Consider the following 14,672-nt stretch of genomic DNA (forward strand, 5'->3'; position numbering starts at 1 on the left):
GATTTTCCACGGGAGGTTGAGTATGCTAGGGAGATTTCTCAAGTTAGACATGTTGCATGTTGTCGTTGTCTGTATATGCCATGCTCGTGTGTGTTCCATGCATTCAGTAAAATGTATCATGACATCACTTAGATGTTTTATCATCTAATCTGAGTTATGCCCCTGGAACATTCAACGTTCCAGCTAGGAATTGTTGCAAAGGTAAGGACGTGGCTAGTTGAGGCTCAACGATGTTTAGTATGATAGCTGTTGTGTTATTTTGAGGCGATAGTACTTATTTTGATATACGTATGAACTGTTGCATGATAGTGTTGTTATCATTTGGTAATGTTGTAATACATATTTTGTTATGGAAATACTATGTAAGAATCTCGTGGTAGGCCCCGGTATTTTTGTAACGCCCCACTTTCAATTACACAATGAAGCAATAAGATATTCATTATATGCTAATAATGACCTCGGGTGTTATTGAAAATCCTTTATCAATGGAAGTAAGGATTGAACCTGAGTATGCTAAATAGCTAGGATTTCCACAAGTTTAAATAAAAGTCTGTCACGCACCCACATATCAGAAAGTTATAGCAACTTCACAAATACATGAATTTTGCGGTACAGTCGCAAAACCGCACACAAACACCATACATCCTTAAGTATCTTAATTGCTATTTACATTACAATATTGGGATTACACGGGTACACAAATAAATCCAACTCTAAATTAGCTAAGCACCACCTTTGAATCCTTGCTCGCGCTGGAACTTGGAGTACCTGATAAGCTTAACATACCTAGAACGTTGAATGTTCCAGGGGTATGAAACACCCGAGTTAGATTATTACATCTAAGTGAGTGGTACAAGGAAAGAAACTATGCATGCAAGAGCAATATGTAGCTTTGTCAGGAGACGTGCAGAAATAAGAACGAAATCTCCCAAGATCATGGCTCATCGCAAGAGCATGAGGTCTAGGCTCACCGCAAGAGCACGAGATCCCCTGTGATGTCAACAACTAGCTACAAATACAAATACTGAGATGCATATAAAATAGGTAAGATTTGCTCAAATGCAATAAAACATGAGATGTAACCTCTCGACCCCCTTACACAGGCACGAGATATCTTCCTTACTTGCCATGTATGAACCCCTCGGCCCCCTTACACAAGCTCGAGGTAGCCCTCTTACACAGGCCCACGTGGTCAGCCCCCTGTGGTAGTTCACACATGACAAGCCACCAACTAGCCATAGTCACCAAATGATAAGATGTATGACAAAGCAGAAGGAATATGATATGCAAGCCACTAGCCACACACGAAAGCTGTCAGGGTCAAACCCGATACAACAAAGTAGAAATGATATGCTCGAATCAAAGGGAACATAAGACGTAAGCAACAAACCATCCACAAATGAAACTAAGAGTGATCATGGGAAAGCAAGAAGCATGCACAAGAACCACTCACCTTTAAGATTTACCCTAAGAAGCACTGTTTAAAACAAGTAGGAATGGTTTTCTCGTGGTTTTTTACGTCGTTTGGCACGACCTACGGTGGCAGCCCAAACTTTCCGACAAGGCCTTTTCTCCATCATTCTTAGCAGACTTTTCTCCCTTCTTTTGGGAGTACTCTCCCCTTTCTCCCAAGAACAAGATCCTCCCATTTGATTCCCTCAATTTAACATAAATTCACCTCAAACTTACTTCGAATGGTTTGTGATCAACCTAGCCCCTATTTATAGAATTTTCTAACCAACCACATGTTGCCACCTCAAGGGTCATCATGAGTCCTTAACTTAGCTTCCAAGTAGTCCAATAGTTGCTTGCCATGTGTCCTTGAAGATAAGGTTTGGAGACTTTTGGAGGCTTAAGTAAAAGACTTGGGAAAAGACTTAGGGAAGACTTTGAGAATACTTTGAGAATACTTTGAGAAGACTTTGGAAAAGACTTAGCAAAGACTTACTTTAACAAAGACTTGGACTTGGACTTCAAAATGATCCAACACTCCATTTGATTTGAGTTTGAAATCCAAGATATTTTGAAGTGATATTTTAAGGTTTTAACAAACAACGCTTCAGCCCGAACTTTTCACGTAACTACACTTAGACCCTTTGTAACTTGGTCCCTAGTCCATTTTTAATTGCACTTTTTGGTCCCTGAAAAATGGATAAATTACACTTAGCACCCCAAGATTTTAGATAAATTATACTTTTACTCGACTTCAATATTTACGATTTTGCTACTGGTTCAGAAACTGAACTTTTGTCTCAAGACTTCTATAATCCTTTGAAATGACCTATTTTCTCAAGTATTAGAACCTAATAACCTTAGGTATCACCTCATATTTGAGTTTAAAAATTCGGGGTATTACAATTTTGGTGTTATTATATCCTCTGCGTTATTCTACGACTTGATTAGTTTAAGATTATTGATCTTGTTAGTTAAACGGGCAAGACTGGGGTTTTCGAGATCTTGTGTGCATGTGACGATTGTTCTTGGAATCACCGCGGGTGCCGCCCTGTGTGTGCATGTGAAGATTGTTCTTGATGCACCATGCGTGATGAACTTGAAAGAAAAAAAAAAGATTCCTAGGAATTTCCTTATCGTGACACGCTTGACGAGGCGGGGTGTTACAAGTTGGATGTAAATAAAAAAAGTTATCGGGTGTATAATGTTATATCGGTTTCATAATATCAGTCGTGCAAGGATATGTCGGTTATTATATATCGGTTTATGTAAAATTACAACCAATACAGTTATACCGACATAGTATTTGTTATATGATGTATATCGGTTACTATATATCGGTTTACATTAAATTAAAACCGATATAATTATACCGATATATGATGTCGGTACATAAAACATTTTTGGGTACTGATATATGAATAGAGGACGAGCGAGAGAGATGTTTTGGTCAGCGGGTGATTGGGGATATTGCGTGCGAGAGGATTCGACGAAGGGATCCTAGGGCTAATTTAAATCAGGGGCATTTTTGTCCATTTCGCACTATTCTACTAGATATCGGTTTCATAATATTAGTTAACATTAAATTAAAACCGATATAATCACACTGATATATGGTGTCGGTACATACTTAAGATCGGTGTGGCTACCATGATATCTGTTCCATTGTATCGATAATACACCGATTTCGTTAGCCGACATATCGATTACACTCTAGAATTAGTAAACCGATATGACAATATAGAATGATGTCGGCAACATGAATCGATGACAGACTGATATGGTTTAACCGATCTTGAAATATTTAAGAAAGATTAAAACGGTTCACTTCCCAACGTCTCTAAGAGTTATCGGTTCAAATGTATCGGATGCAAGCCGATAAGTTTAACTGACATCATTCGTACATGTTATTATCGGTGCGAATATATCGATAACTTAACTGATATGTCTACACCGATATTTAAATGGTTAATGATGAAAAATTAAATATTTATCCTTTGCACTTCCCAATGTTAGCACTGATAGGAAAGGAATGCTCTATAAATATGCTCTCATCACGTTTGAGAAGAACACAAACGAGAGTTCAGGAAGACGACAAATAAGGTTAGTGTTTACTTTGTATGTAAGCCTAATGTTTTTCTCCCTGTTTACTTTTGAGATCCACCTTAAAGACGTTGTGTTGAATGCATTAGGAGGAGATCCTTCAACTGAATGTTAATGACGGTATTCCCCAATGAATTGAAGCAGAAGCCAAGGAAATAGATTGCTTTCCTTAGCCTTCTCGGATACTAGAGCAGGTTAGTTAACAAACAGTGATTGCTCTAGTCATTCTAGATTCTTCAACCTCCAAATACATTGCAAAGATTTTGCTTTGGCAATGTATTGGGAGGTTGAAGAATCCAGAATGGTTAAAGCAATCACTGTTTGTAAATGAACCTGCTTTAGCATCTGAGAAAGGCGAGGAAAAGAATCAATTTCCTGGCTTCTGTTACAGTCTCCCACCCATTAGCCTTCTGTAGAAGAGGGACCTGTAATAGAGGTTCAACACAAGAGAGACACCAAATTTTTATTTTTATTTTTATTGAATTAATGATTTGTTATTCCAATATAATGGTATTTGTGTATAAATATGAAGTTTGTGTCAAGTTTGTGCATAATACGACATTAGTCTTTGGCATCAAGTTAAACTTGCAACGTGTATAAAAGATGTTATGGATGACAAATTTCCAATAGTATCAATTATAATGTAAATAGAAACTAAAAATGCTATCGGTTCCATTACATCGGTTATAGACCGATAAAATGTATACCATCGGTTATCGTTTGTAATAAATCGGCTATAAAATGATAAAATTGTATCGATATATCAACTAAAAATACAATCATTTCTATTAACTCAGTTATAAATAGATAAAATGTTATTGATATATCAATTGAAAATACTATCGGTTCTACTAACTCGGATATAAACAGATAAAATGTTATCGAAATATCCATCCAATATACTACAGGTTATATTAACTCGATTATAAACTGAGAAAATGCTATCGTAATATCAATGAATATACTATCGGTTCTATTAAATAGGTTATAAATCGATTAAGTGATGTCCATTGCACTTCCCAAGATATATTGGTTCCTTTTTATCGGTTAGAAACCGACATGTTTGGCCCTTTTCGCCAACAAAAGTGTCAAACAAAAAGCTAAAACAAAATTTTTTTGGGGATGCTTCTATTTTGAACCTATATCGATTTACATATATCTTTATCTAACCGACACATAAACCGATATTGTTCAAACCATACCCTTCACTCAATCAAGTTTTAGAATGCAGAACTAGAACAATGTTCATTTGAAGACTCATTACGTTGTCATTCAAGAAATCGCATTGAAAAGGATAAAAGACTCTTAAATCACCCAAATGGAATACCAATCGTCTTTGGCCAAAGGTTATCAAAGATTAGGAAAGGAATACATGCTTGGTATGGAGAGAAGGTGCCGAAACTGCAATGGCTTTGATGGCTACGACAGATGAAGAAGCAACAACCCTAGATGTAGAGGTTCAGAGAACAGAGGACAAGTAAAGGAGAAGTTCTGGCGGACGAGCGAATGGGGATGTGCGTGCGAGGAAGACGAAGGGATATTCACCTCTATCAACATTATATTCCCACTGACCTCCATAAATCACAACTACAAATTAGAAAAAAAACATTATTAGGGTAACTGACATCGGTTGGATATAAGTAAAAAAAGTTAACCAATATCAGGTGTATAATGTTATATCAGTTTTATAATATCGGTCGGGAAAGGATATGTCGGTTATTATATATCGGTTTAGGTAATATTACAACTGATACAGTTATACCGATATATGATGTCGGTACATAAAACATTTTTGGGTACTGATATATAAACTGAACCGATATAAAACATTTTTGGGTATGCTTCTGGTTTGAACCTATATCGGTTGACATATGTCAATATCTAATCGGTACATCAGCCGATAAATGTTCAAACCCATGATGTGCATAGCCTTCACTCAATTGAGTTTTAGAATGCAGAACCAGAGTGATGTTCATTTGCATACCTATTACGTAGTCATTCAAAAAAACGCATCGAAAAGGGTAAAAAACTCTGAAATTACCCAAAGGGAATACAAATCGTCTTTGGCCAGAAGTTTTTCAAAGATAAGAAAATGAATACATGCCTACAATGGTTTTGAAGGTGATGACCGACGAAGAAACAGCAACTCTACATGCTTAGAACAGATGACGAAAAGGACGAGCGAAAGAAATGAAGAAGACAAGCAAGAAAGATGTTCTGGGTGTGAGAGGAAGACGATGAAGGGATCTTAGGGCTAATTTAAATTGGGGTATTTTTGTTTATTTAACTCTCAAAAATCCTAATTTTGTAAAATGTTTTAAGAGTTTTATTTTTGTAAAGTTCTTTATCGAAAGTCCTATTTTTGCAAATTTCCCCAAATTAAACGGTTTATAAAGTAGGAAGAAGAAAAAAGGTCAGCCAAAGAGCTTCGATAATCCCTCTGTCCCGGTCAGGCGGTGGGGCGGTGGGCTGAATGAACTAGGATCGTTGGAGTGGAATAGACGCGGAGGGCACACTGAATTAGGAAAGCATCGTATGATTCTCATCTCAAAGGCTAGGCAGATTCAATCATCTTCCACTTCCAGAAACCACCGACAAAACCGGCCGGTCCTCTTCTGTTGACTGTTGTGCGCTTGGTTCGTTCCACTTGACTTGAGCAATGACCAGGAGGACTACCTGCTTGATGCTCTTCTTGCCCCTCACTATTCTCTCCTCGCTAATCCTCCGCTTCATCTTGGCCGTCGTCGGATCCACCCTCGCTCTACCAACGACGCCGGAGAGTTGCCTTCACATACCTCCGGGCCGTACAACCTTCAAAATCGCCCTATTCGCCGACCTCCATTTCGGTGAGGACGCCTGGACAGGTTGGGGGCCTCAACAAGACCTCAACTCTCTCACTGTCATGTCCACTGTACTCGACGAAGAGAATCCAGGTCTGAATTTCCTTAAAATCTACGAGCTTCCGTCTGAGGCTTTTTGATTACCATTTCTGCAAAATGCAGTCGTTAATTAGTGTTAGCAATGGGAGCCTCCTAATAATGGCGGTTCTGCAACGTTCACTGTATGCCAAAGAGATTTTAAAGAAAAAATAAATGCCTGAGCGAAATTGTTTTTAAGAATCTAAAATATTAATGATTTAACAGAAATAACAAAAGGGCAAATATATATACACACAGCTCAAGAGGTTGTAGCACAAGGTCAGTGGGCTGGTAGAGAACATTTCTGCCGAAATGGGTTGATGGTGCATGAATTGCTAAGCTACCACCTGCTAGTGTGTGCAGGTTTGAGTCCTGAAGAGAAAATTCTTCAACCAGACCTTAGCTGTACTGAAAATTGTATAGGGTGAGTTGTGAAGCCCTAAGAATTAACAAATTTGGAGGGTGAGCTCTGCTGGATGGAAATCCTTCCTATGTTCTGAGGGTTAGCAAGGATACAATTCAATCCTAGGCCAACGCAATAAAACTTTGTAAAAATAAAAAGCGAGATGATTAAAAGTGCAATTCTAACGAGTAAACAATGAACTAACATGCGAAAATCAAAGTTTGTGGTAAAATGTCATGTCAAACAAAACCTGCACTAGGTGTTTTCTAGTAAGTGTGCTTAAAGGTCTGGATAAGTCCATCCACTGAACATGGGTCATTTTGAGGGTATATATGATTTTTGGAAAATCCTCAAAAAAATAATGTAACTCAGATATCACAGAGTATCATGTCATAGTTTCAGGGTAACTAAAAATTGACAAGGCCCTGAAACTGAAGGGCTCAAGTTGGGCAGAAAATACAGATTATCTGATCACTTTGGACAGCTGGCTTCTTCTGGCTGGTCAAGGGGTTAAATAAGTTCAAAAAATCTGGAAAAAAAATGGAAAAGCACTCTTAGGTATTATGCATTTTGACTAAATTGGGTAAAATCTAAAAATCGGCATGGGCACAAACCCTGGGTGAACAGTAGGTGGATGGGCTTATTTTCTTGGAAAGCATATTTATGGAATATATTAGCCAGCCCATATTGGACTTTGAAATAAGTTTGGAGAATTTGGAAAAAATGGAATATGTTAGCCATTTAAATGTTGTTGACCAAATTTGAAAGATTTATATATAAATAAAGACGATTTCTCATAGCAGGCTTTTCACAGGTTCTACCGTAACTTTTTAACCTCGTGTTCATAGTACACACTTGAAACAATTTAATAGAAGGAAAGGGAAGTCTATCTCTGTCATGGTATATCTATTTTAACATCGTATAGAAAACAATGTTCCTTATAGTTCAGGCATGCTTTGCAGTTAATAAGAATCTGAGTACACAATGATGTTCTCTTCTGATGAGTAAATAAAAAAAAAAAGAAGAAAACATTAAATCAGGAAATATAGTTCTATGGTGTTTGAGACACTTCTAAACACTATGTTTGTTTTCATAATGCTAGGACAGTAGGTTCATAGTGTTAAAGATCTGGAGGACATTAGACATACTTTAGTCTTAAAATGACGTGCAAATTTCTCTTTGCCTCCAGTTTTCCTATTCAAATATGCCATGCTTTAATCATTGCATGCTGCATATTTGTGTATGTTTGAAGACTCTCTCTCTCTCTTTCTACACACACACACACACACACATAAAATATGTTTTCAAACTTCACATTTCTTGATAAACAATGTTCTAATGGGTTAGCCAACATAGTTGTCATTACCATATAGATATATTGATCTATTTATTTGTTTTGCTGTTAACTGGCTTATTTATTATCAAGTTTTTAAGAGCTCAGTAATAATTCATCTGACAATATACAGAAGAAGGATCGCAAATAAGATCATTATCATTCTTTGGAATCCACAGTGCTTGACAATTTTATTCACTTGACAAAAGTTATATGGATATGGATGCGAGGTCTTGTGTGATTTGTTAGGATCATGCCATGGCTGCTGATTAGTATAAAGCCCAATTGCTTGGCAGATTTTGTAATTTATCTAGGGGATGTTATCACGGCTAACAACATACCTGTTGCAAACGCAAGCTTGTACTGGGATGAAGCAATCACTCCAGCAAGAGCTAGAGGCATACCATGGGCAAGTGTATTTGGAAACCATGATGATGCACCATTTGAGTGGCCAATGGAGTGGTTTTCAGCAGCTGGAATTCCTGAAATTAGTTGCCCTGCCGCAAATATGTCATACTCAGGTGAGTCTGAAGTTCAAAAAAGTTAATGCTGAAGCTGGAGAGTGCTGATGAAAATGTCTTTTCCTATGCATCACAAGGTTTAGGTTTCTTGAGAACAATGATAAAATAGAATTTCTTTTGAACTGCCAGGTTTTTTTATGCTAATTATTTTAAATTGAAGTTAATACCAAATATTGACTTAGATAAAGTTGGTTTTATTGAAGCCAACAGTTCAGAATTGATGATGCATTAATTCTTGTAATTGGAATGAAGTGTCTTCTTTATATCCTACAGGAAGCTATTGTCAAAATGACATTTGTGGCCCTCCCCTACTTTTTGAATATTTGCACGCAACATATCCTGGAGGTCGTTTATGTCATAGAGTGATGCCTTTCTAGACCACTTCCTGCACCCAGAGAATTGATGTGGTGTGTTATTTGATGGACAGAAGTCAGTGCATTTTATTACCATTACAACAGTATATTTTCAATGCATGTGTGTGTCATCTAATGATGTATTGTGGTGTGCAAGTAGACTGAAAGAAAGTGGAAGACATCCAATAATAATGTCAGTAATATTTGTGTTTGGTTCAGTGAATCATTGTTTAAGCACTGTTTGGACAAAGATATTCTTTTGACACAAATCACACACCCCCCCCCCCCCCCCCCCAAAAAAAAAAAAAGGGTTTAACCAGGAAGCCAAGTGTTTTATGTGGTATGAGTCCTATATTTGACGAAGTTCTTAGATACCGTTGCCCAAAAAAAAAAAAAAAAAGAGCATTTAGAAACATTGACTTCACTCCTAAGCACATTTTCAGGTGAACATGATTGTAGCTTCAGAGGCACACAGCGTTTAGAGCTGATGAGAAATGAAATTGAGCATCATTCATTGTCATACTCTAAAAGTGGTCCAAAGGAGCTTTGGCCAAGCGTATCAAATTATGTTATTCAACTCTCATCATCAAATGAGCCTGAATCACCTGTGCTATTTATGTACTTTATGGATTCTGGCGGTGGTTCCTACCCGGAAGTTTTATCAAGAGCACAAGCAGAATGGTTCCAGCGCAAATCCCAAGAGCTTAACCCTGATTTGAGGTGAGGGAAGAAAAAGAATCCTTATGCCTAAATAAAATTTTTCCAGTGATTGTTTCTTACTAACATTAAAGAGCTATAGAGAATGACATTACAAGATGAGATGGTTTTTTAATGTGTTAATGATCTTTGATTTATGCCCTTTGTTGCTAAAAAAATGGAGGAACAGAAAATTTTGAATCTTATATCTGCCCTATTTGGTAGGAAGAAAATTCAAAGAATTCCTCGGTGAGGCTTTACTACTATTTTTTTCTTTTTAATGCTAAAACATAGTTTAGTTTTTCCATTTATGTTATGTAATCCAAAAATGGCAGAAGTGAAGATTCTGAATTTTCTTTCCACCTAGTTCTTAGTGACCAAAAGTAGCATTGATGTGCAGGGTGCCTGGGATTTTGTACGAGCATATATACCAAGTAAACCCTACATGAGTTTTTCTATTTCTGTTATGTAAATAAAAAAATGGCAGATTTGATGTTTCTGAATTTTATTTCCGTCTATTTCCTAGCAACCAAAAGTAGGGAGTTTTTTGTAGGGTGCCTGAGATTTTCTTCTGGCATATACCAAGTAAAGCCTACAAGCAGGTAGCTCCAAGGTTTTTGCTATTTTCATCTTGTGTGGGTTCCATTAACAAGGAGAAAGTTGCTGCTCAAGAAGCTGAAATGGGCATTATGAAACTTCTTGAAGAAAGGCATTCTGTCAAGGTGAGAACACAAAAATAGATTCAAATTATTTGCATAAGTAGGTTCAAACAATGTGACCTTATATGGTCCAGAATTACCAGCCATACAACTTCTGGAGCTGTTTCAGGTACTATTTTAACTCTAAAAGAAACTTTTATGGTTAGAATCACCCCCCACCCTGAAGAAGAAAACAATGTTAATGATGAGAATATTACTGGGAAAAAATATGGGTTCCAAAAAGGTCCCTACAAGGTGGTTCACATCCGATTAGGTTCTTAAAAAATGGATTTCTTTGGATATGGTTGAACGGTCTATATGGATTTTCTTGGTGGCAGGCAGTGTTCGTAGGTCACAACCATGGATTAGACTGGTGCTGCCCTTACAAGAACAAGCTATGGTTGTGCTTTGCTAGGCATACTGGATATGGTGGATATGGGAACTGGCCTAGAGGAGCTAGAATTTTGGAAATCACTCCACAGCCCTTCTCTCTCAAGTCTTGGGTAAGGATGGAAGATGGTCAGTCTCACAGTGAAGTCATCTTGGGCTCTTAAAACTTTCCTTTTCTTCATTTCATTTTCTGGAAATAGCCAATAAGAAAAAAATAAATGAAAGTAGCATAGAAATGTATGTTCCCATGTTGTAACCGATGTTTGGTGGCAACATTGGGAACTTCAGATTTGGATGTTCCTGCTAGTTATATATTTCAGCATAGCATAACTAAGAGAAGTTTGATGTTGTCGTGGAATTTTCGTGAATACCAAAATAAAGCTTTTTAGATTACTACATGTTGTAGAATATGCAGGCTCAACAGCATTAAGCAATTAAGCTATTAATAATTGTTTGATTGATTTTGACCCGGATGAGCTTGAGCCCATGCTTAGGTAGACTGATAGAATAATAGTTTCGATGCACCTGGACAATCATGAACTGAATCAGTGTTAATTAGCTTAGCAGTGCTTTAATCAAATGAAACTTCATGGAACAAACAGTGCCTGACTAGATAATATTTTCTGCTACCTGAAGCTGTATGCCTGAATTATTGTGTAATGAGGAAAGCACTTGTTTCCATCAAAGTTAATAAGGAAGCTATTTTCTTGCACAATCATGAAAGAAAATTATGATATATTGATTTGCTCTTTTATTTTTCTTATTTCCTTGATTTGCTACAACTGTGAAGCAGTGCCAAAGGAAATGATATTACTTAGATTATTGATTCTTTATTAGGACAGGAATAGGTAGACATGTTTTAGTAGTTGCCTTTTTGTTGGGACTGCAGGCAACACTTATTCGCCATGTCTCCTGGGGTACAGAGGAGAACACTTATTGGCTTGGTACATATTACACCTGAGCTGGGGCTTCTAACTGAAAGTAATCGGGTATTTAGGTTGCTTGTTTGGAGAGAAGAGACCCCAGTGCCTCTCCACTTCGGCCCCCTTTTTTTGGTTCTCATCGAACATGGCAAATATGTAAGTTTCTATGGGGCCGGGCCTTCTAGGTGTTCCTCCCTTGACATGCTCTATCAACTTGGAATTGTAGGTTCTTGCGTTGTCAATGGTAGTGCTTTTTCCGCCGGCGGTAGGCCATCCGCTCTCTGACACGACAATCTTCAAGGAAGAACCGCCGGCGTTTCCAAGCGCCGAGTAGAAGGCTTCGAGCATCGCATCGAACAGATTCTGGTACTGATGTGGATTGTCGTGGACTACAGGTGCGGGAGACGTAAAAAGAGCAAAATTGAGGTCTATACCTGCATTGTCTGCGTAAGCGAAGTAGGGGTAGATATTGACAAGCAAAGGAGCCTTGTTGTTCACTAAGAAGCCGATGATGGGATCGAGAAACTTTCGAACGTCGGCCCGAAAGACTCCCTTTGACGGAGGGCTGGACACGCCGAGGAGTCCCATCTCCACAGCGGTGGTAACCTTTATTTTGCCAGCGAGTCCGGCAGCAGACACTGCAGTCTGCACGTTCTGCATCGCCGGCAAAACGAAGGACGCGTACTGGGCCGCACCGTTGACGGGACTGACTTCATTCCCGACGGCGACGTATTTGAAGTTGACGTTGGGATGGTTTTTGAGATTGTTCTGGACCCAAGCGTTGGCATTGGCTTGACTGGAAGCAATACGTTGGAGGTTGTCGTTGAGAATGCCGACGATGAGCTCAATGTTGGAGCCTCCGAGGGCTTGAAGAGCAGCTGGGTCTGGATCGTAGAGTCTCATCCTTCGGATCCCCTTCTGCTTGTAGAGATCCACAACTTCTTGTCTGGACGGCAATCTGTCGCCAAGCATTCCATAGCAAACTCCAATCTGTGCGTCTGCATCACCATCAATCCCAATCCCAATCCCAATCCCAATCCCAATCAATCATCCAATTGAATATTTTAGTGCATGTTTATAGGGCTTTGAATTTTACTAATAAAAAAAATAGAATTAATAATAATAATATATCTTGCGCCAATTGCGGTAAAAAGATTATTTTATCCCTGTAATTCAATCGGCCACCTTCCATATCTGTAAGATAGATAAGATATATTTCTAACCCAAGCATAACTTAGTTGGTAAGAATGAGTTTTATGTTCGTGTCAATTTAGTGGGACGTGAATTCAAATTTTTTTCTATGCAATTTGACAAAATTTATGTTTGTGATTTACTTCTTTCTGCATAATCGAGAGCACAAGCACAGGAGTTGCACAAAAATGAATATATTCCTACCCTACACTCACTTGTAATAATAATAATAATAATAATATCAGGCACTCGTATGATCATCACATTCACATGTAATGGCACCAACCTCACTGAGCTAAACCTAATTTGATGTAATTAGAAGCGCCAATTACAAGCACCAGTTAGTAGATGAGAGATAGAGAGAGAGAGAACCTGCTGTCAGCTGGAGGCTAGCTATTATTGCCGCACCCATTAGTAGCATTATGGGAGCCAGGTGGGAAGGAGTTTGAAGAAGAGCCATTTCGAAGATGCAGAAGAAAGACTTATATCATGTCACAAGCTATACATGCATATATATATATGTGTGTGTGTGTGTGTGTGTGTGTCCGTTGTTGGTAATGGGGTTTTGCATTTGATGGAGTTGATAAAGATAAGGCAGAGCTTTATGTGGAGAGAGGAGGAAGCAGCCTGCCTCTGCCTGCCTACCACAGGTCAAGGTCAAGCACTCCATGGAAATACTAAGCACAAACAAACAAACAAACAAACATACATACATAGATACATACACATCTACATATATATATGGGGTCACAGTCACAAAACAATAACATCCGATTATATATGTTTGGCATATCCCACAAATTCAAAGCATAGGTGTCAGCTGTTCATCGACCAATATTTCTAGGCTTGCTTTGAAAAAGTCTTTGTAAATTGCAATGAGAGGGAGATCAGTGCCACTCGTACAAATTCATATATACATATATGCCTAAATATGCACATAAACACCGCCGTGTGGGATGGGAACTCTTGCTTTGAATTTTCAAAGCTACTTACATACATACATACATACATAGACAAGTACTACTAGTGCTGTTTATGCATGTATGTAACACAATACTACTACGTACATAATGAGAGAGAAAATTTTAAATTATTTAACAAAATACTACTTGTTTCAAAGGTTTTAACAAAAATACTACAAATGGTCCACCTCACTAATCCGTGCTAGAAAGAAGGTTTCATTAATGCAAAAGTGGCACGAACAAAACTCGCTATTGGGAGTAGCGGGATTTCATGAAATTCACAACTCTCTCAATAACAAGTTTATTTTGACCCAATACTTCAAGCCACATTGGTAGTATATGGTACCCAAGTAATTAAACTATCTAGCATGTAAATTGTCTAATTGAATATGCTACTGGGAGTAGTACTGATTATTTAATGAAAAAGCAAGTTCTCGCTCAAGTTCAGTTTAGTTTGGCTACTCCTAGTAGTGAGAGATGTACTGACATTTAAAACACCTATGTAAACATCCAACACAACATTTAAAACACATGTATAAACACATTATATTCACAATCAATAACCTTGTCAATATTTAATCCGTCACTACAAGATCATTATTATATCAAAATACACTACTGTACATCCATTGAAATCAAAATATCATACCAAAAAACCACCTCAATCAGAGAATCATGTCTCCAATATACATAGTAAATATGAAAACATCATCTAACATCACATAAAAA

The 14,672-nt window shown here is 37.8% G+C and overlaps 2 protein-coding genes across 2 annotated transcripts; one reads left to right on the plus strand and one right to left on the minus strand.

The window, feature by feature from the left end:
• The first annotated feature begins 5,957 nt into the window (after nt 1-5,957).
• LOC127814239 (probable inactive purple acid phosphatase 16) lies at nt 5,958-11,263 on the plus strand. Its single transcript, XM_052355612.1, has 5 exons — nt 5,958-6,488; nt 8,506-8,730; nt 9,527-9,803; nt 10,333-10,501; nt 10,816-11,263. Exons 1-5 carry the CDS (start codon nt 6,215-6,217, stop codon nt 11,029-11,031), a joined length of 1,161 nt encoding a protein of 386 aa, XP_052211572.1. The 5' UTR covers nt 5,958-6,214; the 3' UTR covers nt 11,032-11,263.
• Nucleotides 11,264-11,660: 397 nt separating this feature from the next.
• LOC127814240 (glucan endo-1,3-beta-glucosidase, acidic-like) lies at nt 11,661-13,538 on the minus strand. The gene is made up of 2 exons (XM_052355613.1): nt 13,354-13,538; nt 11,661-12,788 (listed from the first exon to the last, which is right to left on the minus strand). The coding sequence occupies exons 1-2, from the start codon at nt 13,439-13,441 to the stop codon at nt 11,839-11,841; spliced, it is 1,038 nt and encodes a 345-aa protein (XP_052211573.1). The 5' UTR covers nt 13,442-13,538; the 3' UTR covers nt 11,661-11,838.
• Between the last annotated feature and the right edge of the window lie 1,134 nt (nt 13,539-14,672).

Source organism: Diospyros lotus, chromosome 12 (assembly GCF_014633365.1).
Source record: "Diospyros lotus cultivar Yz01 chromosome 12, ASM1463336v1, whole genome shotgun sequence".
NCBI lineage: Eukaryota > Viridiplantae > Streptophyta > Magnoliopsida > Ericales > Ebenaceae > Diospyros > Diospyros lotus.

What these genes read in the sequence shown, in the direction of transcription:
- LOC127814239 (XM_052355612.1), top strand. Translation starts at nt 6,215, where the DNA reads ATGACCAGGAGGACTACCTGCTTGATGCTCTTCTTGCCCCTCACTATT. An exon ending in CGCAAATATGTCATACTCAG is followed by an intron (nt 8,731 to 9,526) that starts GTGAGTCTGAAG and finishes GCACATTTTCAG; the next exon opens with GTGAACATGATTGTAGCTTC. An exon ending in GAGCTTAACCCTGATTTGAG is followed by an intron (nt 9,804 to 10,332) that starts GTGAGGGAAGAA and finishes AGTTTTTTGTAG; the next exon opens with GGTGCCTGAGATTTTCTTCT.
- LOC127814240 (XM_052355613.1), bottom strand. Translation starts at nt 13,441, where the DNA reads ATGGCTCTTCTTCAAACTCCTTCCCACCTGGCTCCCATAATGCTACTA. An exon ending in TAGCCTCCAGCTGACAGCAG is followed by an intron (nt 12,789 to 13,353) that starts GTTCTCTCTCTC and finishes ATGGTGATGCAG; the next exon opens with ACGCACAGATTGGAGTTTGC.